General features: G+C 39.1%; 1 protein-coding gene across 5 annotated transcripts in view; it reads left to right on the plus strand.

Moving 5' to 3' along the window:
* The window catches only part of NSD3 (nuclear receptor binding SET domain protein 3), a 110,195-nt gene that overhangs the window by 71,288 nt on the left and 12,767 nt on the right, over positions 1-26,140 (plus strand). For 3 of the 5 annotated variants that reach the window (XM_033415027.2, XM_004284886.3, XM_033415028.2), the window contains exons 13-19: positions 6,734-6,931; positions 7,395-7,568; positions 12,039-12,185; positions 15,463-15,619; positions 20,772-20,974; positions 21,678-21,790; positions 22,375-22,644. In XM_033415027.2, coding sequence (XP_033270918.1) covers positions 6,734-6,931; positions 7,395-7,568; positions 12,039-12,185; positions 15,463-15,619; positions 20,772-20,974; positions 21,678-21,790; positions 22,375-22,644 — 1,262 coding nt within the window. The remainder of the gene's footprint in view (positions 1-6,733; positions 6,932-7,394; positions 7,569-12,038; positions 12,186-15,462; positions 15,620-20,771; positions 20,975-21,677; positions 21,791-22,374; positions 22,645-26,140) is intronic. The other 2 variants (XM_033415031.2, XM_033415030.2) reach the window with 2 other exon arrangements.

Raw genomic sequence — 26,140 nt, forward strand, 5'->3', positions numbered from 1 at the left:
CATAAAATCTGTCAAATCATCGAGATGTATTTATGTTTTATCTAAAGAGCTATACAAAGTTTGTAGAGTGAATTATTTTTCAGGTGGGTTTGAGATTTTTGTGCTCAATAAATTGATCTAAAATCCCTTGACTTTATAGACCAGAATAAGTGTCCGTCACAGACTATAACCATGGGGATTGTATTTTTAGTGGAAAGATGGAACTATCAGAAATTGTTTTTAAAACATGGGGGTTTTGGAGTCATCATTTATCTCTTGTACCCCATGTATAGACTGCCACCTGTCAAAATAACTTACAGAGAAAGAAATATGTAAGTTTATATTTCTTCTCTGTGTAGCCATGATTCTAGTTAAGTCATGGAAAGCAGAAAATAGAATGGTTTAATTTGTACCAATAAGGTAAGTGAAAAGTCACCTGGAGATGACCTGGTAGTGCTTCTAGGAACCATGTTCACATGTTTTTGTGGGTTTTGTTCTGGTTTTGCTGTGAGAAGCTGTGAGCCAATTGGATGTCGAGTATTTACGATATGCTGACCTTACCTTTGTACCTTATTATTTTCCTACTCCTTTCCTCCCATTATTTGGATTCTCATAGATACTTATTTCATTCTTTTTTACTCGTAGGCCTCCAAAAATCCTTTGTATGTTCTAGATTCCATTAGAACAGTAACTTTGTTTTTAACCAAATACTTTCTAAATGCCAGGTGCTCTTAGTACTGAGCGTTTTATCTTCTAATCTCATTTGCTCCTCACTACATTATGAGATAGATACTATTATTATTTCCATTTTACAGAATGTGAAACTGAGGATTAGAGAGTTTGTTTTCCAGCCTTGCCCAGAGTCACAGAGACACACATGGTGAAACTGGGGTTCAGGCCCAGGAGGCAGAGCTTGACCCCAGAGTCCTTGCCCTTTACCGTTGCCTTCTGCCACCTTGACTCAGTAGGATGGGAATCACATAGCACATATCCTGACCACAGACACACACACACTCACCTACATACACAGGCAAAAATTAAGCTACACAAGCTGTTTTAAACAAATAACTTATATTTTTTCCCTATGTAAAATATCATTTTATTTATCACATTTAGACTCTGCAGTAAAGCTTTTGAACAGTCTGCCAGCTGGCAGCCTCAGGGTCAGATTATCTGCACAGTGTTTTATTTGGCCCTCAGAACGAGTTTTGAATGTGTTAACTTGGATCAGGCACATACTCCTTGTTCCCCATATTCCCTACCAGACATTTTTTCTAAAACCCTGTCACTCAGTCATTGATGTAATCTGCCTGGCCCCATTAAGCATTCAGATTTGCAGCCTGATAAGTTACTGATAGGAAGGACCATGTATCTAAGTATTAAAACACTCTTAGGGCTTCTCCTCTAACTATAGAATCCAGCAGAATTCTGCCAACAAATGTTCGATATAATCTAATTGGGTACACAACTAACAGAAAATTTAAGAAGGAAATTTGCTTTAAAAACAATTAAGTAGAACAAAGTTGGAGGACTCACACTTCCTGATTTCAAAATTTACTACAAAGCTACAGTAATTAAAGCAGTGTGGTACTGGCATAAAGGCATATAAACCAATGGAATAGAATAGGGAGCCCAGAAATAAACTCACATATATGGTCAAATGATTTTTTAACAAGGGTGCAAACACTGTTCAATGGGGAAAGGATAGTCTTTTCAATAAATGGTGCTGGGAAAATTAGATCCACATGCAAAAGAAGTTGGACCCTTACCTTATACCATACACAAAAATTAATTCAAAATGGATCAAAAACCAAAACATAAGAACTGAAACTATAAAACTCTTAGAAGAAAACACCAAAAACCCCCAAATAACCCAATTCAAAATTGGGCAAAGGACTTGAAGAGACATTTCTCCAAAGAAATACACAAATGGCTAGTAAGACATGAAAAAATTTTCAACGTCATTAGTAATCCAGGAAATGCAAATCAAAACCACAAAAGTAATTGTTTTTCAAACTGCTTTTGATATATTTACTATCACATGAAAATCAGTTTGATACCAATGTGGTACACTACCAACATACTAGGAGTGAAAACTCAGATTCTTCAAACCATTGTTTAAGATCATTTACGAAGTCTTTTTTTGTTTATCAAAAGATAAAACACTTCACATGTAAAAAGTATTACAGGATACATGCCCGATAAGTTCTTATACTGCCACTTTCTGTTGTTTAAGACAAATGTGACTTCTGGAAAGAAAGCATTTTCATTTGCCCTTTTGAATAAAATGTGTAACAGGGAATTTTACTTATTACTTTCTTAGTCTAAAGGAAGACCATGTGCTAGTGAGGAGGGGAGGGTAGTGGAAGTGTGCCCATGCTGGAGCTCTAAACGTAAGTCTCACAGGGGTTTATAGCTCAGTCAGCTCTGTTAGTGTGACGGTACCACTAATTACAACAATTTTCATTTATGTTAGACTTACTTTGATAATTATGCAAGTGAAAGCCTGTTTCATTTTTACGTAGGGCAGTTTATGCATTAGGTAAAGTCACACCTTTTAAACTTTAAAATAATTTTCTTTTAATTTTTAAAATTTCTAAAAGTTATTTTATTTTTTTATGGTTTTTAAGAAAATATTTATTTTATTTATTTATTTTTGGCTGCATTGGGTCTTTGTTGCTGCGCACGGGCTTTCTCTAGTTGCGGTGAGCGGGGGCTACTCTTCGTTGTGGTGCGCAGGCTTCTCATTGCGGTGGCTTCTCTTGTTGCGGAGCATGGGCTCTAGGCCCCCGGGCTTCAGTAGTTGCAGTGCACGGGTTCAGTAGTTGTGGCGCACGGGCTCAGCTGCTCCGCGGCATGTGGGATCTTCCCGGACCAGGGCTCGAACCCGTGTGCCCTGCATTGGCAGGCGGATTCTGAACCACTGCGCCACCAGGGAAGCCCTAAAAATTTTTAAAAACAGTACTATTGGCCTTCCCTGGTGGCACAGTGGTTCAGAATCCGCCTGCCAATGCAGGGCACACGGGTTCGAGCCCTGGTCCGGGAAGATCCCACATGCCGCGGAGCAGCTGAGCCCGTGCGCCACAACTACTGAAGCCCACATGCCTAGAGCCCGTGCTCCGCAGCAAGAGAAGCCACAGCAATGAGAAACCCATGCACTGCAACAAAGAGTAGCCCCCGCTTGCCACAACTAAAGAAATCCTGTGTGCAGCAACAAAGACCCGATGCAGCCAAAAATAAATAAATAAATAAATTTATTTAAAAAACAAAACAAAACAGTACTATTGCTTTCAGATCTACCAATATGTTAAAATATAGTTTGAAATTATATATATGCAACAGGACATCAACAACAAAAATAACCCTGCTGTACTCTGTTTTATTTGTATAACGAAGCCAAACAAACAAAAAATTTGAACATCACAGTTGTAAGTACTAATTTTAAAGAATTTTTATAATTCAGCCAGTTTAACACTGCTCTATTTTATTTCTACAACAAAGCCAGTTAACAACAACAAAAATTTGAATATCACAGTTTTAAGTCCTGATTTTAAAGTTTTATGACTTAGCCAGTTTGTAATGGTTAGGTACTTCCAAAACCAAATATAACTTTCTGTAAAAAATTAAAACAAAAAACTATTCCTTGTATTTTTTGTCTTTCAGAATTTTATAGCATCATAAGAAAAATGGGCAAAAGACTTGAACACTTCCCAAAAGATGATATCCAAATAAATAGTCACTTATGATTTCCATATGTAACACAGACACAAAAGGAAAACGCTAATCCTAATTTTAAAAGGCAGATAATTACAACTTTCAGTCGTATGCGGATGCAAACAATGCTTCAGTCAACATCCTTTTATATGTACAAGTCTCCCCTCTAACACAGACAGCAAGGAGTATTATAGAATTTCTAGGCCACAGGAAGTTAATGTCTCCTTTTAGAATGGATACTGCCCTGTTGCCTTCGAAGACAGTTCCTTCCAACTTAAACTCCTACCAGCAGTACATAAGAGCGCCCGTTTCCCCACGCCCTGATCAATGATGGGTATTATGAGATTCTAAGTTTTTTCCTATTTGATGAATTTTTAAAATGTTACTTGTGGTTTTAGTTAGTATTTATCTGATTACTAGCAAAGTTGAGCATTTTGGCATATGTTTATTGGCTATCTGTCTTTCTGCTTTCTGTCAATTTCCTGTTCATACTAGTCGTCCACTTTTATATTAGGCCGTTTCTATATTGATTTATAGTTCTTTATAAGTCTTCTTATCTTTTCTTGTATATGTTACATATATTTTCTCCATATGTGAACTCTTTTTTCCCCCATGATTCTGCTTTATTTTGTATTGATTAATTGGTTAAAGTATAGTTGGTTTATAATATTATATTAGTTTCAGGTGTACAACATAATGATTCAATATCGATTATATTACTTTTAAAGTTGTTATAAAATATTGGCTGTATTTCCTGTGCTGTACAATATACTCTTGTATCTTACCTATTTTATTATGTATAGTAGTTTGTACCTCTTAATCCCCTGCCCCTATCTAGTGCCCCTCCCCCCATTCCTCTCCCCACTGGTAACCATTAGGTTGTTCTCTGTATCTGTGAGACTGTTTAGTTATTTCCTTTTTTTTAAAAAGATTTTATTTATTTATTTTTTGGCTGGGTTGCATCTTCATTGCTGTGCGCAGGCTTTTCTCTAGGTGCGGTGCGCGGAGGCTACCCTTCGTTGCGGTGCGCGGGCTTCCCATTGTGGTGGCTTCTCTTGTTGCAGAGCACGGGCTCTAGCCATGCAGGCTTCAGTAGTTGTGGCACGTGGGCTCAGTAGTTGTGGCTCATGGGATCTAGACGTGCAGGCTTCAGTATTTGCAGCACGCAGGCTCAGTAGTTGTGGCTCGCGGGCTCTAGAGCGCAGACTCAGTAGTTATGGCGCACAGGCTTAGTTGTTCCACGGCATGTGGGATCTTCCTGGACCAGGGCTCAAACCCGTGTCCCCTGCATTGGCCGGTGGATTCCTTTTTTTTTTTTTTTTTGCGGTACATGGACCTCTCACTGTCGTGGCCTCTCCCGCTGCGGAGCACAGGCTCCGGACGCGCAGGCTCAGCGGCCATAGCTCACAGGCCCAGCCCCTCTGCGGCATGTGGGATCCTCCTGGACGGGGGCACGAACCCGTGTCCCCTGCATCGGCAGGCAGACTCTCAACCACTGCGCCACCAGGGAAGCCCTGGCCGGTGGATTCTTAACCACTGCGCCACCAGGGAGGTCCCTGTTTTGTTATTTTCATTAATTTGTTTTATTTTTTAGATTCTACATATAAGTGATAACATCATATGTGAACTCTTTATATAACAAAACATAATCCTTTGTCATCCTTGTTGCATTTATTTTTCTACATCTGTTTTTCACTTGTTTCTTTTTTTTTTCTTTTCTATTCTAATTGTTTCTTTCTTAACATGTTTGGCAGTTGAGCAGTGGAGCCACCTGGGCTCCACTGGTTGGAAGGTTTCTAGTGTTGGAAGGTTTCTAATTATAGTTTCAATTTCTTAAATAGATTATAGAACTGTCATTTTTTCTATTTAATATTTTTGTGCCAGTGTTGGTAAGTTCTGTTTTTCTAGGAATCTGTTGATTTATCTAAATTTTCAAATTTATTGGCAAAAATATAGTGATGTCCTTTTATTATTTTTTAAACAACTGTAGGATTTGTAGTGATGTATCATTTTTCATTTCTGATGTTAACGTTGTCTTTTTTCCCTTTTTTTATTAGTTACTTGTTTCCAGGGATATCAGTTTATTAACCTTTTTCAAAGAAACAACTTTTGGTTTTATTAATTCTCCCCAGTGTGTATTGACTTCACTTCCATCTTGAAGTGTACATTCAGGGCTTCCCTGGTGACGCAGTGGTTGAGAGTCTGCCTGCTGATGCAGGGGACATGGGTTCATGCCCCGGTCTGGGAAGATCCCACATGCCACAGAGCGGCTGGACCCGTGAGCCATGGCCGCTGAGCCTGCGCGTCCGGAGCCTGTGCTCTGCAACGGGAGAGGCCACAACAGAGAGAGGCCCGCGTACCGCAAAAAAAAAGAAAAAAAGAGTACATTCACTGGGCGTAGAATTCTGGCTGGTGACAGTTTTCTTTGAGCCCTTACTGATAGCATCCCCTGTTTTCTGGCTTCCATCTTTCTCTTTCAGTCAGCAGTCTTGCTCCTTTGAAGGTAATTGTCTTTTTCTGTGGGTGATTTTAATATTTTCTCTTTGTCCTTGATTTTCTACAGTTTGAATAAGATGTGTAGATATAACTTTCTGTTTTTATTAGGATTATGAGTTTTCATTTTATGTCTGTTTTACAAATGGAAATTGTGATTATCTAATGGAATCTGCCTTTTTATTGGTAATTTCTTTATTCTATGTTGGGAAGACCTTGCCAATCTCAGCTGCCAGGTGTTCAAAATTCTGTTCTAGATTTTCTATGGAATTTCAGTATAAAGTGAGAAGTGGAGATCTAAATTGTTCTTGGTGCTATATCCTCAAATTGACGATCAATTATTGTAGCAAATCAATTATTCTAGCAAGTTTTATTAAGTCATATTTTAATTTAACTATTTTCAGTGCCTTTTTTGTATGTTAAAAATCTTACACACAATAGTAGAATCTTTGGGGATTAGCTCTTCGGTGTCAGTGACTGCTTCTGTTTAAAAGGAATATGCTTTAATCAGATTTTATTTAATCTGTGTTCCTCACCAATATTCCAGGAGAGCACCCGTGTTTTTCATGTAAAGTGTCTGGTACAGACGTGAAGCGTTGCTCTGTTGGTGCTTGTGGGAAATTTTACCATGAAGCCTGTGTCCGCAAATTCCCCACTGCCATCTTTGAATCAAAAGGATTCCGCTGTCCCCAGCACTGCTGCTCTGCCTGCTGTATGGAGAAAGATATCCACAAAGCAAGTAAAGGTAAAAACAGAGCTAAGGAAGGGGACAGTTGTTTTTTTTTGTAAGTTCAGTAGCAAACAGTAAGCACATTATTATAAAGAACATCAGGCATTTTCCCTCTGTTTATCTATAGCTATTACAGCTCAGCCACAAAAGATAGTAAGGTAAGTGGATTCTAGGTTCTAATTTAGACCATGGGAAGAAAATTCCATATGTTCAAAATTACCCTTGAACATTCCTTAAACGGGTGCCATATTGGAGACCAGCATCTCTCCAGCACTGGCACAGACACATTTTTCTTTGAGTGACTTCCTGATGAGCACTGCATTTAGGGGCCATACAGCACAGAAACAGCAGAGTCAAACTAGGGAAGAAAAAGATTTTTGTATTACTGTAACCAGCATCACATTGGATCCCAAAAGATCTCATTTTATATCAGCTGATTCTTTCTTACATAGATTCCTTTTTGATTGTCTTTCAACAGGTCGCATGATGAGATGTTTGAGGTGCCCAGTAGCCTACCACTCTGGAGATGCTTGCATTGCTGCCGGCAGCATATTTGTGTCTTCCTACATTCTCATCTGTAGTAATCATTCCAAACGGAGCAGTAACTCTTCCTCTGCTGTAAATGTAGGCTTTTGTTTCGTTTGTGCAAGAGGTGAGTGTCAGCCCTTTCTCTTTATGTCTTTCTGGGTTCATTGGCATATTTCCCCCATTAAAATCGAGTTTCAGTAAAATCCCTGAGAGAGATTAACACTTCCAGTAACTCGTCCCTTTTATAACATTAGACACTCAAACTGTTAGAATATTAATTCTTCCATAAATTAAGCTAAAATCTACATCTGTTTAGTAACTTAGAATTATAAATGAGTTCTTAGTGTTCCTGTTTGGAGCATCAAAAGATTAATCTACACTTGACCCTTGAACCACATGGGTTTGAGCTGCGCAGATCCACTCTGTGCGCATTTTTCTCAGTGGCGTACTCCAGTACTACATGATTGAAGGTTGGTGGAATCCGCAGGTGGTGGGGGGGGCAACTTAAAGTTACAGGGGATTCCAACTGCGTGGCAGTCCACACACCTGACCGCGGCATTGTTCAAGGATCAGCTCTCTTCCCTTGTGCAAACAGTTCTTCTATTCGAAGTAGACTCTTCCCATGTCATATTCTTTAATCCAGAGTTTCCAACTAATTGAGATTTCACTTGGAAGGCAAGAAGAGCACATTTATTTTTTAATTGTTTATGTTGTATTTTATCATGTTTTGGTCTGGCATTGAGGAAGACCTGGTGGAATACAGCCAAGGCAACATATGTGGTGTATTAGTTAAGAGCCTGCAGTACAGGCTTTCTTACTTGCCAGCTGTTGATATTTAAGTCTGCCACTTAAGATTGATCGCTTCAAAACAATATTGCGTCCCTGAGGGCATCAGTGAACTTGAGTTCGTAATAAATATAAAGTAGAACTTCTTCAGTTGAATATGATACAGAGTACCTAACTTTACAGAGCGTCTCAGCTATATTATAATAAAAGAATTTTTAGTGTTTAGTAAGCATTTTAGAAACAACTAATATCCCCAAGTGCATTTTTTTTTGTTTTGTTTACTCATAAGTGCTAAGTTTTCTAAACTTCCCTTAGTGTGAAATATTTGAAAGGACTGTGTGGCATATCAGGCCTGTTAGATTATATTTAGCCCATACTGAAAATGAAGTTTTGGATCATGTTTTGTTTTTTATTTGTTTTTGGTTTTTTGTTTGTTTTTTTATTAATTTATTTATCTTTTTTTTTATTATTATTTTTGGCCACTTCGGGTCGTCTTTGCTGCACGCACGGGCCTTCTCTAGTTGCAGCGAGCGAGGGCTACTGTTCATTGCGGTGCGCGGGCTTCTCATCATGGTGGCTTCTCCTGTTGCGGAGCATGGGCTCCAGGCATGCGGGCTTCAGTAGTTGTGGCACGGGGGCTCAGTAGCTGTGGCTCCTGGGCTCTAGAGCGCAGGCTCAGTAGTTGTGGTGTATGGGCTGAGTTGCTCCGCGGCATGTGGGATCTTCTTGGACCAGGGCTTGAACCCGTGTCCCCTGCACTGGCAGGCAGATTCTTAACCACTGCGCCACCAGGGAAGTTCCTGTTTTTGTTTTTTTGCCTTAGGAGACAGTTCTTTTAATTTGGTGAAAGTACTATAGAGTATTTTTAATAGAATTTAGCTAGTATGATAGATCTTGAGTTGTTTTGCTTTTGAAACTCTCATTAAAAAAAAGAAAAATAACCAGAGGGGGTGGACGGTACAAGATTAAGTAAGTGGTAGTCCTTTCCATGGCAGCCTCCTGGGTCCATTGTACACACTGCTTTGAGTTTTTCAGTTTGGAAGTGCGCGGGGCGGTCTGCAGGTAGAAGGAAGTGTTGTGTAGAGTAGTGACGACAGCTGCGTCCTGCTCTGAAGTCTGGATGGCACGGGGGAAGAAGGTCTGAAGTGTTTCCTGCCACACTGTATTAGCCAAAGAAATAAAAAGTCACGTGCCTTTTCCATCTCTCCACTCCTAAGAAAATAATGCTAGGATGAAAATACTGAATTATCAACTGAATGACTAGCTTTAGAGACTTTCAAATAGATGAGTGTCAGTGATAACATAAAGTCTATCACTTTGTAAATACGTTATTCTACCCTTCTAGGCACTCACTTTTACTAGGAGGGGTGGAGGGGTGTGGGCGTGTAGGTGTGTTGGTGTGTGTGGGTGTGTGTGTAAGTAACTGAGCCAACATTTTAAATACCAAGTTTAAAACTATCATGTTGGCTTACTTTGGAGTATATTCTGAATCAAGTACCATCAGTTAAGTATATCGACCAATATTTTCTTTTGCTCTGTTTCATTTAATAATTGGGTGCCCTTTAAAGCAGGTGTTTTCCTTTAAGATAGATAGAAAACGACCCATTGTCAAGGAACCTAGTTTTAGAGAAACTTCTAACCATTTTGTTAAGTTTAAGTTATATGCCTTGATTAAAAGCTTGAGATAATGGAAATGAGGGGAAAACTCATGTTTTAACAACAGGATGCTGTTTGCATCTTATCAATTTGGCAATTATTCTGAAAGATGTGCTGTATTTAAATGCCTCTTTAAAGAGCAAGATTATTTAATCCCCAAATATTTTAACTGCAACTTTGCACAGTAAACAGAAACTCTCATTTTCCTTTCCAGAATTTTACAGAAACTTATTCTAAATAGATCAGATGTTGGGATTTGAGAAGGGCTTAAAAGTTCTCCGGAAGTAAATGATATGTGTTCTTTTACCAGAATTTATAGAGGTCTTCTTTTTTAAGGAAATCTAACTATAATAAATCCACACATGAAAAGGGATACTTCAATTGTTTATGTTTTGGTGTTAGAAAACTCAGCTTGTTTTGCCTTTGTTTCTTGTCGCGTACAGTTTCTCCCTCCGCACAGAGGATTTTTGTCTTAGTTCTTGGTTGTTTAAAATCATTAAGCTAATTCTTTTTCTTTTTTTTTTTTTGAATAAGTTTATTTATTTATTTTTGGTTGCATTGGGTCTTCGTTGCTGCACGCGGGCTCTCTCTAGTTGTGGCGAGCAGGGGCTACTCTTCGTTGCATTGCGCGGGCTTCTCATTGCAGTGGCTTCTCTCACTGCAGGGCACGGGCTCTAGGCGCGCAGCCTTCAGTAGTTGTGGCGCACGGGCTCGTTTACTCCATGGCACGTGGGATCCCCCCAGACCGGGGCATGAACCTGCATCCCCTGCATTGGCAGACGGATTCCCAACCACTGCCACCAGGGAAGCCCTAAGCTAATCTTTAGGACTGAAATATCTGGAAGTATTTTTAGAAATGCTTCAGCATTTAGAGAAACATTCCTCCTCCCCTGCCCCGCATGGTGCCACAGGGTGTGTGCAGTTATATTTCAGTGTAGTATAGATTCTTCAGTATTTCCTTTCATCTGGAGGGTGGTGTAAAATAAAAGTTACTTAATATTCTAAGTTGTTCTTTCTTATTTAAAAGCCATTGCACCACTTTTCTCTGTTAAATGTATGAAATGTTCATTCAACATTGTATAACCTTTATTCGAAAATTCTTATGTATTGCCGATTAGCAATTTCAAGTTCCATTCACATGAGAAATATCAGTATTTCTTGAATCTGCCTCAGTGTAGGATAGCATCAAATGAAGATAAAATCCACAGAAAATAGTAAATGGTCACCCCTTTAAAAACAAAACTCTTCCCTCTTCTCAAAATGATCTCTATGAAACTGCGGTCATGATTTGACCAGTAACCAAATAGAGAAAGTTCCCCTGGTCTCAGAGGTCCTGGGTTTAGGAGTGGCCGTAGCTACAGGATGGACTTAACTCAGGGGAAAGGTGGGTGTCACGGGTAGTTTAGAGCAGATGCTGTTTTCCTCCCAACAGGACAGCTGTACTGGTAGATTGAAAGGACTGTTTTTATAAACCCTTAAGTTGGTAAGCGTTTAAGTCAGTTATTTTCATGGCAGGACAAAACTTTAACTGTTTGCATTACCTCAGTGAACTTCAACAACTTATATCTTCTCTAAAGTCATGTATCATACTGATAGAGAAAAGCTTCATTATCTGGCTGAGAAAGCTGGAATTTGAGGGTATCTAAAGATCTGAGCAGAGAGGAGAAGAAGCCCAATTCTGCCTTTCAGCGCTGCTTGATGTATTGAAGGTGACCAGGGTCTTTAGTGTGTCACGTAGACAGTTCTTATTTCCAGCAATTAAGTGATACATTATTTTGTTCTTTGGGTTGTCGTCATAGTACTTCTAAACCTTAAGGAATGTAGCTTTGTTTTCCAGAGGGGGTTTTCAGAATGACGTCAAAGCAGTTTACATCCTCAAATTAAATTGGAGTTTCTTTCTGGGTGTATAGGTTTCTGTATAGGGATAAGGCATTGAGTAGCTTAAACTCCTTTTAATAACGATGGAAAGCCTTGAGTAGCTTAAACTCCTTTTAATAACGATGGAAAGCCTTGTCTGTCAGATCTTTTCTTTTCCTATTCTTTCCCCCCCCAGCTTTAAGCACAGCTACATAGTAGGTGTTGGTTTATTTTTTCCTCACGGAATCATGGGTAGTTTCATTGCAGCTCACATCTTTCTGTTTGTCTCGTATAGGGCTGATAGTGCAGGACCATTCAGACCCCATGTTCAGTTCCTATGCCTATAAGTCCCACTACCTACTGAACGAATCAAATCGTGCAGAGTTGATGAAATTACCTATGATTCCTTCTTCGTCAGCTTCCAAAAAGAAATGTGAGAAAGGTAATAATCAAAATAGTTTATCTCTTACTTTTATTTTTGCATTTCCTATTTTTTCTCTTTAAATGAAGGGGGGAAATGTATACCTGTCAAGCACCATCTGTTGCTTTTGGTAAATTCTACCTTGGTGGCTGTGGCTGTCTTCATATGGCTGCAAAATTATTAAAAAGGGCTTAAAATAATTCCATTATGACAAATTTTTACTTACTCTTCTCCTTGAATAAATTTTCACACCTTCCATGTATCTATAGTCATTAAAATTGAAAGACTAGGATTCTGCTTAATATGGAAGCATGTTCTGAGGGCTCTTCCTCTTTTGCCTGATGTAGAACCGTATCATTCATGTTAGAATAGAATAGACGTGATATAATTTGTTACTAACTTTCAGCTAAATAACAAGACAGGTTATAGAGGGAAACAGAGATACTGACACTTAAAATTTTGATTCTGAAATACATTCTGTCATTTTGTTTCTTAAATGTTTTTGTTATGGTGCTATGAAAACTAGTTGCCCTTCTCTTAGGAGACATTGGTGGGCAGCTGGGAAAATGCTGCAAATACTGGATAGTGAAAGGCAGCCCAGCTGAATTGAAGAATTGCTAATAGATAATTTATCCACTGAGATCCAAGAGCTAAATGTATATTTATATTCTCCAAGTTAATTTAATCTATGGAAGAAAAATCTTGTGTTTTGCTTTATATAGCCTACATGTAATAAAAGGGAAAAAAGTGGTTTAACAATAATGTATTATTTGGGGAGTTATCCCAGAGGGTAAAATAAATAACTTGGAAGGTGAAAGCCTTTTCCTGTATACATTGCCATTATGATCTGAGGCCAGGCTCAGAATCTTTAAAGAAAATTCAATTCTTTTTTTTTTTTTTTCATGCTTTGTGTTGCCTGCTGATGACGTATGTTTGCTGTTTGTCAGACATCTGAAGTGGCAACCCATGACTAAAAAAAAGTATAACTAAGCAAGTTGATTAGAACCCATGAAGAGGGAGGTTGGAGAGACTGTTGACTCTTTTGTCTGTTTTCTGTTGAAGTCACAGTATGGCATCTTACTGGTGATACCAACTGTTTCCAAAACAAAGATGGACATGGGTCTGACTAATTCCATAGTGCAATAAAATTAGACTACCTGAGGCATTTTAGGAAATGCCTTATTTTCCTGCTGGCGCCTTTATAAAATTAGACTGATTCAATTGTCGTTTACTTTCTTTTCAGTACTCGGTATTGACCTTGACATGAATTGAAATTATTTTGAGCCCTCTGTTTGCTTAGCTTGAACCATATCTTTCTTCTCTCGCATCCTAAAGCAGTTTTCTTGCATAGCACCAAGGTGGATTGTTCATATTTTTATTTTTCTATTTCCCTTGTGTATTTTTGTCAAAAAATCGTGATGATTTTCACTGATGATTCAGGGTCTGTATTTCCTCTGAAATAAGACTTAAAATTTAGGACTGTTCCATAATGTTAAAAAATGGCCAGACTGACCTTTCCACACCAACCCTAATAATCACTTGTCCTCTAAAGGTATTTGCAAAGACCGCTCTCCCTATCGGTCATTTCTTTCTGATGGAAAAATGAATTATCTCATTTTACTTTAAACTTACAGAAGAATTCCCTACCTAGGCTAAGAGCACTCAGGCAGCTAATCTCTAGGTTGGAGAATTGGAACAATTAATCCATATTGAGATCTGCAGACAAAGGGGAAAATCCCAATGATTGAAGTAAAAGCTTTTAAGCAGAGGAAATATAGTAATTTAATTCATCACTGATTGTATATGGATTTTCTTTTTGTTTTTATGTTAATCAGTTAGAAGTTTGAAAGTCTACAGGAAGACGAGATTTTCTGGAAAATTGATAGCAAACCCTCAAAAGGTTGGAGCATGTGATTTGATAAAGATGTATAGAGGGCTCTTAACCTTTTGCTTATGAGACTTTAAATCTCAGTACACTCATGGGTTGTAGACTTGGTTTTCCAATAGAAAGATTTTTTTTTTTTTCCAGTAAATGTCTTTATTGCATTTCATTTTCAGTGGTTAACATTCTTTTCTGTCACTTGTTGAAATACAACAATAAAGAGAAAATACAATAAAGAGATTTCTCCCCGAAATCTCTTTAATTTTTTGGATTTAAAAATAGTATTGTTTTGTTTGCCGCACCTGCTTTGGTCTTGATCCAGAGATGGTTTTGTGTATTTAAAAGGAGAGGATTTTGCTAGGGTACTTGGAGGCATCTCCTTGTGTGTGGTACTTGATTCTACACTGATACTTACTTAGTTTATGCTATAAAGCAGTGGTTCTCAATATGACATCAGGAAATATTACAAACAAAATTCTGAACTATATTTAACAGTTCAGAAAGTCTAACAGAATCAGACATTTGTGTAAAATACAGTGGTGTGAGTTTCTTTATATTTGGTTATGCTTTTAGCAATTTAATGTGATAATACCAGTTTTGTTATTGGGATCAGAAGCTCTGATTGGCTGTTATATATTTCTTTGGTTAATTAAAACAGAAGAAAATAATTGTTACTTTTAAAATGTTTTTTGGTTTTGGTGGGTTTTTTGTTTGGTAAAATATTTGAAAACATAATGGATCCATGAGAAAGGGCAAGGGGATCCTTGGTGATGAAAAAGTTGCAAACCACTGCTTTATAGCCTGTTTGACTTTATTTGTCTTCACTGAAAAGGTAATGATAATATAATCACCAATTCAAGATTCTTTTCCTTTTTTGTATTCTTACATGGGAAGAAAAAAGTACTGGTCAACCTATTGGCTGTTTTCATTCTTGCTAATGTTGTTATAAAGGGATGTAGTTAACTGTGCCACTGGATTAAAATACAAAGATGACCATTGCTTGCTTTCTTAGCTCTCAAGGAGAAAAAGAGAGTTGCTACATATTTCTCTGAAAATCTGTTCTCAAATCTACTCAGTCTAAAGATTTTATGCATCTATTTGTCATATGTTAATAGTCTTAGCTGCCTGCTAAACTGGTACTTCAGTAGCCCACATTTTAGAGGGATAAAGAGTAATGTTTTTCCTACTACTCAAAGGCTTTGAGTTTCTGGCCACTGAAGCCCTCCCTGGAAAGGGCTACTTCAGCTAAATCTGTTCATTGCTTTGTATTTTAATCCATCACTAAAATATAACTCAGTCCCTTGGTTAATTTCCCTCAATCTGAATCAAATTTAATGCAGGTAAAAGATAACTTTCTCTCTTGTCTCTCTCTCTTTCCTCTTTTCTCAGTTATTAAGACTGTTTGTTTGTTTCAAGGTGGAAGATTGCTCTGCTGTGAGTCGTGCCCGGCTTCCTTCCACCCGGAGTGCCTGAGCATAGAGATGCCAGAAGGCTGCTGGAATTGCAATGACTGTAAAGCTGGCAAGAAACTACATTACAAGCAGATTGTTTGGGTCAAATTGGGAAATTACAGGCAAGTTTTTCCAAGGACAAAGAGGAAGTATTCAGTTACTGTTCAGTAGTTCATAGCCTGTACACAAAGTGGCTAGGAGATAGGTAGAAAAAGCAGCACAGTGCTGCAACTTCCTTAGAAACAGAAAGAGAAGAAACATAGTTTGAGTCTGGGTTTTTAGAAGACTGGGAAGGTTAGTGGTTGATAGATATTTTTTATGAGTTGGTTGACTTTTGTTTTTAAGTTCTGAAAGTTACTTTTTCCTAATGGACTATGGTACTAATAGATTTTAAAATAAAAGCTTTCATGTGGAGAGTGGGGAAGATTTTTTTTGTTGCACTCTAATTAGATTTATATTAATTTCTGATTTCTAATAAAGTTAAGAGTTTATATCCTGGCCAAAATAGCTCTTTTTACCCCTAAATCTAGTCCATTATAGTTCTAGCTAGAAGCTCTAAATTGTGTGCAAAGAGAGAGCTTTTTTAGAATTTAAAGAGAGAGATTATTTCATTAGGAGCCTTTAGATCTTAAGGTAATGAAGCAAGAAGTATGTGTGATTGCCATTATTTTAATAAATCTTCCTCCTTTTAAGAAGCCTGTTTTTAACAAGCCTTTAAGTGAACAGGAATAATGATGTTTTTTTAAACTCTGCATTTTACATTTTGAGGCATATGTTTATAATTTTACTAAGAAAATAGATACTATTCAAGAGGACACACAGAGGACTTTGAAGGCAGTGAAAATGCTCTGTATAATATTATAATGTTGAATAAATGCCACTATGCATTTGTCTAAACCCATAAAATGTACAACACCAAGAGTGAATTCGAAGGTAAACTAGGTGATTATGATGTGTCAGTGTAAGTCCATCCTTGGTTTAAAAAAAACACAAACACACACACATAGTAGAGTTCTGCTTTTCAATTAGAATCCTAAGTATAATATGTTTCTGTAGAATTTCAAACATACTGTAATTTTTTTTAACAAGGGCTATGTCATTTTCTCTGTTTTAAATACACTGCTTGCTTACCTATTTAACCTTAAAAACTTAGTTTTTAGCTGAGATAAGGGGCATTGAGAAGCTCCCCCCCAGCTATTTTTTTTTAACATATGTCGGGGAAATCTCCAAGCTCTTTTTAAAAAATGGACAGTTTGAATACATAAATAATTTTATACTTTATGGCAAAAGATACAAAGTTTTAAAAGGCAAATATCAAACCAGGGGAACTCTTCTACTCTCAGTAAGAAAAGAAAAATACCTTCCCTAGAAAAAGGAGCTGGGCTTCCCTGGTGGCACAGTGGTTGAGAGTCTGCCTGCCGATGCAGGGGACACGGGTTCGTGCCCCGGTCCGGGAGGATCCCACATGCTGTGGAGTGGCTGGGCCCGTGAGCCATGGCCGCTGAGCCTGCGTGTCCGGACCCTGTGCTCCGCAACGGGAGAGGCCACAACAGTGAGAGGCCCGCGTACCGCAAAAAAAAAAAAAAAAGAAAGAAAAAGGAGCAAAGAAGAGAAAGAGCCAGTTTGCAAAGGAATAGAAAATAGACATGTAAAAAATGCTCAGCCTCACTAAAAATCAATGTACATTAAAAACAAAGAGTTTATTTTTCAGTTAACAGACTTGCAAAGGTTTAAGAGTAATAATTTTGCAGCTCAGGAGGGCATGGGGAGACAAGTGCTCCTGTCCAAGTAAGGCATCACATATCAGACTTGTAACTGTGCATCCCTTTGACCCAGTAGTTCCCCTTCAGGGAATTTATCTAAGGAAAAGAATTGGACAAATGGGCAGAAGTGTACTTATAGGGGTGTTCATTGCAGTATTATTTCTAATTGCAAAAATTTAAATAATCCAAATGTTCAGTCAGTAGGGTATTTGTCAGATAAATTGTAGTGTATCCATATTTTAGAATACCTGGAAGCCAAAAGAAGGAATATGCAGGTGCGTATAGTAACATGGGAGGGTATCCACAATATATAGTTAATTTTAGGAAGTATGTTAAACAGTATATACATTATCTCTCCATGTGTTTATACAACTTTTAAAAACTGTAGATCTAGATATAATATGTTTTTATTATTACCTGGAAAAAAAACATCTAATGTTAATAGTCTGAGGCATGAGATTATTAGGGGGAGCCATTTTCAGTTTTTCTGTTATACATTTCTGCACTGTTTTAATTTTTAAAAGAAACACACATTGCTTTTTTTTCCATAAAGTTACACTTAATAATTTTAAAGGTATAGTCTTTTTTTTAATTGAAGTGTAGTTGATTTACAGTGTTGTGTTGTACTAATTTCTGCTGTTACAGCAAACTGACTCAGTGATACACATATATACATTTGTTTTTTATATTCTTTTCCATTATGGTTTATCCCAGGAGATTGGATATAGTTCCCTGTGCTGTACAATAGGACCTTGTTGTTTATTCATCCTATGTATAATAGTTTGCATCTGCTAATCCCAAACTCCCAGTGCATCCCTCTCCCTCCCCTCCAGCCCCCTTGGCAACCACAGGTCTGTTCTCTATGTCTGTGAGTCTGTTTCTGTTTTGTAGATAGGTTCATTTGTGTCATATTTCAGATTCCACATATAAGTGATATCATATGGTATTTGTCTTTCTCTTTCTGACTTTCTTCGCTTAATATGATAATTTCTAGATGCATCCATGTTGCTGCAAATGGCATTTTTCATTCTTTTTTATGGCTGAGTAGTATTCCATTGTATATATGTACCACCTCTTCTTTATTCATTCATCTGTCGATGGACATTTAGGTTGTTTCTGTGTCTTGGCTATTGTGAATAGTGCTGCTGTGAACATAGGGGTGCATGTATCTTTTTGAATTATAGTTTTGTCCAGGTATATGCCCAGGAGTGGGATTGCTGGATCACATGGTAACTCTATTTTTAGTTTTCTGAGGAACCTCCGTGCTGTTTTCCATAGTGACTGCACCAACTTACATTCCCACCAACAGCGTAGGAGGGTGCCCTTTTCTCCACACCCTTTCCAGCATTTGTTATTTGTAGACTTTTTAGTGATGGCGATTCTGACCAGCACACATTGCTTTTATAATTAAAAATATATATCTTTCCAGGAGGGGATGGGGGCAGGTTTGACAAATAATAGATAAGACATTCCTGGATAAGAAATATCTAAAACAGTGTAAGGAGCCTTTAGATCTTCAAACACATTTCAGAATATTTCCTTTTTAAAAGTTTTTTTGCCTTTTTTTTGAAATATAATTGACATTATATTAGTTTCAGGTATACAACACGATGACTCGACATTGTCTGTATTGCAAAACGATCACAATAAGTCTAGTTAACATCCGTCACCATATATAGTTACACATTTTTTTTCTTGTGATGAGAACTTTTTTTGTGTGTGGTGAAGGAGGGTGCAGTGTTTATGACAGGGAGCCAAGCTAGGAGTTCAGGACAGCTAGTGCCAGAAAAGCCTGAACTCCGATGAGAACTTTTAAAGTTTGCTCTCTTGGCAGCTTTCAAATATAGTCTCTTAGCAGTGACTGTAGTCACTGTGCCGTACATTACATATTTCCTTTTTTAAAAAACTTATGAATACGAAAATATATTTGACTTAATTTTAATACTTAAATTTTAATCACATTACATTTTTTTAACATCTTTATTGGAGTGTAATTGCTTTGCAATAGTGTGTTAGTTTCTGCTATATAATAAAGTGAATCAACTATACGTATACCTATACCCCCGTATCCCCTCCCTCTTGCGTCTCCCTCCCACCCTCCCCATCCCACCCCTCTAGGTGGTCACAAAGCACCGAGCTCATCCCCCTGTGCTATCACATTACATTTTAAAGAAGCCCAAAGCAGTGCTCCCATTCACAATTCACTGAGATTTCATATGCAGCTCATATTCTTCTTGTTCATTTTGCAAAGACTCACATCCATGAACTAATTCTTAATGTATTTTTTCCAATCAGGCCTTTCTGGGCCCCACGAAACTGTTTCTTTTCAATAGCTAGTTATTCTGCTGTGAAGCTTCCTGGGGGAGGTGAGTGCCTGGAACAAGGCTGGCAGAAAGCGTGCCTCTGTCTACCTGAGCCAGTGCTCGCACTTACCGCGAGCTCCCGGCACGCCTTGACGCGATTCGGAAATACGACCACCGCCCAGCCTGCTTTGAGGGGGAGCTAAATACTGATTACACAAAAGAGTGTTGTTTTGTTTTAACAATTTGAGCACAGACTTCTACCCACGTTTTTAATTAACTCTTAGATGGACACGGAGTGCTTTTAGGTGAAGCGTGTTCTTGGTCGCACTATAAATCTGGGAATGCGACCGTGCCATCATTTATCTTCTCAGTAATGTCGTTGTTCATTAAATAAACAATTTTATTAGGCATCTATAAATAAGAGACTGAAAGAAATTTAAGTTTGTATATATCTACTCTTGGTATCGATGATCTTATATACTACAATTCCTGACTTGCCCAATTGTGGGAAACTGTCCAGTGAGCCTCACAGGTGGTTCCCTCAGTGATTGCTGTGGACACAGTCATCGTTGCATGAAGGAGTTATGTTTTCAGTCCTGTCCCAAATCTCCCATTTATTATGATCTAAGATGAATTAGATTCTGAAATATACACTGATATAAACCTAGTACATTTGACCAGAAAGTATTTATCCTGGTTGATTAAAGAGTCAGAAAACACCAGTTTGAATGGGAGTGGGCATTCTTTACTGTAGCATCAGTTTATTCTCAAATGATGCCCTTGATTACTAGGAATAAAGACAGACTTGGTATTAAGAATGTCACATTTGGAGAAAAACATGACTTTCCTAGGACTGAAATCTGGTTTGGAATATTATTGGTAAATTCTGATTCTTAAGTTGTATAGTGGTTTCATTGTTACTTTATTATTATGCTTTCTTTTCATGATATACATTCTTTTATAAATATCAAATATTAATTTTTTAAGGAAGAAACTAGATTGGGTGTTTAGGGCCTAGTTTGTTTAGTCTGTGTTCACTATTTCATTCATTGTGTTGTTAAATGACGTGTGGTTTGGGCAGGATTAAAGATAAGCGAGGTATTTTGTGTCCTTAGATTCTGAATAAAAATTGCGAAGTACACAACCTTTGTTTTTTGGCTCCCAGCAGCCACGTAAAGCGTAGTGCGATTTCATCCTCCTGCTTTCAGGTGGTGGCCAGCGGAGATCTGCAACCCCCGGTCTGTGCCACTCAACATCCAGGGCCTCAAGCACGACCTGGGGGACTTCCCCGTGTTCTTCTTCGGTTCTCACGACTACTACTGGGTACACCAGGGCAGAGTGTTCCCTTACGTCGAAGGAGACAAAAGCTTTGCTGAGGGACAGACTAGTATTAACAAGACCTTCAAAAAAGGTACGTTGGACAACGTTCACAGTGGCTCAGAACTAACACCCCTGGGTTGATCTCTCCACACCTCCTAACTTGCATAAGATGTGTTTCTGGTGTTAGAGAGTTTTCACCAGGTGTTATGATCCGGCCTCCATAAGTTTCCAATTACATTAGAACCACATCACAATCCAGTCAGCTGGAAAAATACATTCAGTGTAGTAGACTGTGCTGTGTACGTGAAAGGAGCTCCCTCAGTGATCTTACTACAAACATAGAGATTATTCTGGAAATACATAGTCTTCTTAATCAAGTGAAGCTCCTTTGTAAGATAGTAAGACTAAATGCTTCCCAGGAAGAGCCTTACAGCTGCTTTTGCAACAAGTTGCCAGGAAGTTTAGCTTTCTGGGTAAGAGTAAAGTGAATTTAAATCTGGTACGAGGTAAAGAGCTGCTCTCTGGTCCACGTGGAAACCTCTGATCATTGAAGTGGGACCTCTCCTCCGAAGCAACAGCCTGCACAGGGCACAGTGTTCAGCCGTAAAGGAGTTATATCCTGTTTCAGTGTTACCCTGTCCTGGTGGTAAATGGTTATTTCCAGAATATAATTTTAAAAAGAAACCCTCCGGCCAGATTCAGTGTGTTGGGAAGGCAGGGTAAAACTAATCTCTTAATGTTTTTTGTTTATTTGGTTTTTGGTATTTATATACTTTGTTTGGTCTTATTGGCAGCGTTGGAAGAAGCTGCAAAACGTTTCCAGGAATTGAAAGCGCAAAGAGAAAGTAAAGAAGCACTAGAGATTGAAAAAAACTCAAGAAAACCCCCTCCTTACAAACACATCAAAGTGAGTCTTTACCCGTGAAAACATTGCTCTTTGACAGACAAGATGAAATGCATTGCTCTCTTAGTAGTTAGAGGCCCTTGTTGTCTTATAAAAACTTTTGCTAATTACCACCCAGTCTTCTGCAGAACAACCTGAGAGCTTCTGTTGGAGTATCAGCCGGGAGCCGGGGTTGCTGCCCTGGGTTGATGGGGGCTCTGATGAGCCCCTCACACCGAGGAGCAAATACGTTTGATGGGGAAACCTGTTCTTGATCCATCAGTTTGCCGTGTGACCGAATAAAAATATAGGGATTTAGCCCCTTTCTTCCAGACAGCCCACAGTGGTTTTCAGTTTTGAAATTGTCATCAACTGGTAGAAGGAGAAATACACAGGATAAATAAGTGAGAACTCACATCAGGTTTTGATATTTTTGTCAACTAAGGAGAGACAGCTATTAGTCTTAGCTTATTCATGGGGAAATTATGATCAAGATAAAGAGCCTTTCTCAGGGTCACACCACAGGGCAGTAGCAGAGCCAAGAGGGCCTGGGTGTTTCCTGTGTCCTGTTCAAATTCCTCCCTCCCATTTGTGATTTTGTTGTTCAGGCTAACAAAGTGATAGGAAAGGTACAGATCCAGGTTGCAGACCTGTCAGAGATTCCCCGCTGTAACTGCAAGCCGGCTGACGAGAACCCGTGTGGCTTGGAGTCCGAGTGCCTGAACAGAATGCTGCAGTACGAGTGTCACCCGCAGGTGTGCCCGGCAGGGGAGCGCTGCCAGAACCAGTGCTTCACCAAGAGGCTCTACCCGGACGCAGAAATCATCAAGACGGAGCGGAGAGGCTGGGGCCTCAGGACCAAAAGGAGCATCAAGAAGGTAGCGTGGGATGGGGGCAGTGGCGGAACAGACCAGGACCTATGCCTCTTAGAAATGCTTCAATAAGGATTAAATACATGGGGATTTATTCCAGAATTTTGAAACTTCCGAAGCTGAGAGTTTGGCACTTCTTGAGCAAAGAGGGAGCAGTAAAAAGAGGTAGTAATAAAATACACATAACACACCATTGTGAAGCAATTATACTCCAATAAAGACGTTAAAAAATTTTTTAATTAAAAAAATAAAATACACATAACCTTTGGGTTTCCTATGATCAGTCAAAAAGGAGAAGGGACACTGGTAATTCTATTTGAAATAATTTTTACTTGTTAAGCAAACTAGATTTAAAATATGTAAAGGAAAAAGAGTAAAGTTAAGGGCGTACTGAGACAGAAACTAGCAACCCCAGGACTTTGCTCCAACATCATAATTCATTAGCCATGAAGCCCTGGTCAAGTCACTTAACCTCGCTGAGCCCCAGTTTTTTCATCTCTAAAATGGACATAATTCCTGCCCTACATGTTTAAGAGTTGTTGCTAGTCTCAAACTAGATCATAGATACAGAAGCAACTGGAAAAAGTTGAGATCTTTGATACTTATAAATTATCTTCATTCTTATACTTTGAAGCAATTTTTCAAAGCAGTCTCTTTGTTTAACATGAGAAATACATGTCCATTGTAGAAGATATTTTAGTGCAAATAGCTCAAAGAAAATTGAAAATCACCAGTAAATCCTGCTATTCAAACAGTGGCTCTCAACCTTTAGATATCCTGAGAATCTTCCGGGGTCCTTGTTAAAACAGTGCCACCTGAAATATTGGTGACAGGCCTGAACAATCTGTTTTAAAACAAGCCCCCACCTCCACCCTTCCCCCCACCTGCCAACATATAGAACTTGGAGCCGTGTTTAGTGAGAGAAGACAGGTCTAGTGGGAATTTAAAATTATTCTTGGCATTTTTCTGCCTTTTAAAAAATCACCTTTGTCATGAAGAAATACCATATAATGTAGTAAAGAAAATCAAACAATACAAAAACAGATAATAAAGCGTGAAATTCCTCCTTCACCCTCAAATGGACAGGACCATTGTCCATAGGTTGGTATGTAGCCTTTTAGAACATTTTCTATGCAATTCTACACATAAACACATATGCAAATACATATTCATATATTCTGTATTTGTAGGGTTTTTTAAACATCAATATAATCATACATATTATTCTTTTTTCCCACTTAATGTATCAGAAAATTATTTTTATGGCCGTAATACAGATTTCACCTCATTGTTTTTCATAGTCTCATTGTATTCCATAGTAAAATGTACCATCATTTACACAGCCTGTTTTCCAATAAATGTGTGTGTGTGTGTGTGTGTGTGTGTGTGTGTGTGTGTACACACACACACACATTCTTTCATTCTGTTGATCATCTGTCATCCGTTTCTGTAGGTCAGATTGCTTGGGTGAAGCTCACTCATTCAGCACGTGTTTGTTCAGCGGCTTCCCTGTGCCTGGGGCTGTGCTAGGCACTTGGAAGACAGCAGTGAGCAGGACACCTTTGTGAGTCCACCAGGGACAGATGATAGACATGTGGCGCCACTTACCACCAAATGCCACCAAGAAAAACAAAGCTGTCAAAGAGGGTAGGGGTGACAGGGACTGGGTTCAGGAAGGTCTGACCCGAACGTGTGAGCGAGGAGGGCGTGCAGGCACGTGGAAGAGCAGGCCGGAGTGAAGGCCCTCCTGCGCCAGGACAGCAGGGAGCTGGAGAGGGAGCAGAGGAGGGCCGGGGAGGTGGGCGGGTGGCAAGGTAGAGGGGCAGCGGGACCAGGTTGTGCGGGGCCTCGTCGGCCTCGGGACAGGGACTTCTGGCGGAGTTTAGTAGGGAGGGCGTCCGTCTGCCTCGATGTGTTGGTTTTCTGTTGCTGCTTAACAGGATAACCACAGACTTGGCAACTTACAGCATAACACACAGCGTACTATCCCACAGATCCTATAGGTCAGTGCGTAGCTGGGTCCTCTACGTAGGGGCTCACCAGGTTGTGGTCAGGGGACTGACCTGGCTGGATTCTCATTCTTGTGCCTCAACTAGGGAAGGATCCGGCTTCCCAGCTTGCACGGCTGCTGGCACAGTTCTGTTCTTCACGGCGCTAGGTCTGAGAGCATTAGGTGTTTTGGGTTTGGGTTTGTGGTTATTGTTGTCTTGCTGCTCTTGGCTTCCAGAGGCTCCTGCAGTTCCCTGCCAGATGGGGTTCTCCAACAGGGCTGTTTGCTTCCTTACAGCCAGCGAGGGAAAGAGACGCTCCAGCAGGATGGATGCTGAAGCCCTAATGTAACAAACTCACGTAATCACATCCTGTCACTTGGGCCACATTCTGTTGCTTAGAAGCAAGTCACAGGTCCTGCTGTCTCCAGGGGAGGGGATTACACAACGGCGTGAGCACCAGCAGGCAGGGGTCACTGGGGCCACCTTAAGAGTCTGGGCTTCAGAAGAATAACTTGGGCTGTACTGTGGGGAATTTATGATCATGGAGAGAGAGCAATAAAAAGGAGACCATTACAGTCCCGGAGAGAGATGCTGGTGGCCTGGACTAACTAGGGTTGTAGTTGAGTAGGAAGGAAGTGGTTGGATTTCTGACATTTTAAAGGTAGAGCCAACGGGATTTGCCAATGCATTGGGTTTGTGGATTGGGTCGCCTGGTCAAAGGCCATCTGTGTTTAGAATGGCATCATATAATGCACATGTTTTGATATTACTTTAATGCCCTGCATATCACTTGCAAATTTTTGCTTATGATTTCAGGGGAGTTTGGGGAGCCATCCTGAAATCTATCCAGTTTAATACCATGTTAACATCTTTTAATAACATTTATTTAATAACACTTATTCTAAACCATATTCTAATTTACTAAATTAATGATATAATTAAGAGAAAAGAAAATACAATCAGGATTATTCTGCACTTTAGCACTTGAGGAATTGCTAATGTTAAGACAATTGGTGTTTTACAAAGTAGCTAGAAATATACAGTCACTGAACAGCATAATCATAAAGACTGTAGCAACATGGAGAAGGTTTGGGTATACTTAGGGGACAGAAACCAAATAGCAAATTGAATGTACACAGTCAGTCCCCTTCTTTTCACACATAACAATTCCTAAGAACGTGTGCCAGAGTTAAACAAGGGACTTCCTGTTATGATGTGGTTTCTTTCTTAGAAATTAAAAAAATTACATTAAGTACTGAATTAAACCCTGCCTTTTTGCCATTGCCTTTAAGGACAGATTTCTAGCATTTTAAAAGTTTTTTTTTGGTTTTTTTGGCCACACTGCGCGGCTTGCTGGATCTTAGTTCCCCAACGAGGGGTTGAACCTGGGCCCTCAGCAGTGAAAGTGTGGAGTCCTAACCACAGGACCACCAGGGAATTCCCTAAAAGTTCTTTATTTTGTTATTTTTAATCCATAATTGAATTCACAGTTAATGGTTTTAAGTCCAGTG

Source organism: Orcinus orca, chromosome 21 (assembly GCF_937001465.1).
Source record: "Orcinus orca chromosome 21, mOrcOrc1.1, whole genome shotgun sequence".
NCBI classification, from domain to species: domain Eukaryota; kingdom Metazoa; phylum Chordata; class Mammalia; order Artiodactyla; family Delphinidae; genus Orcinus; species Orcinus orca.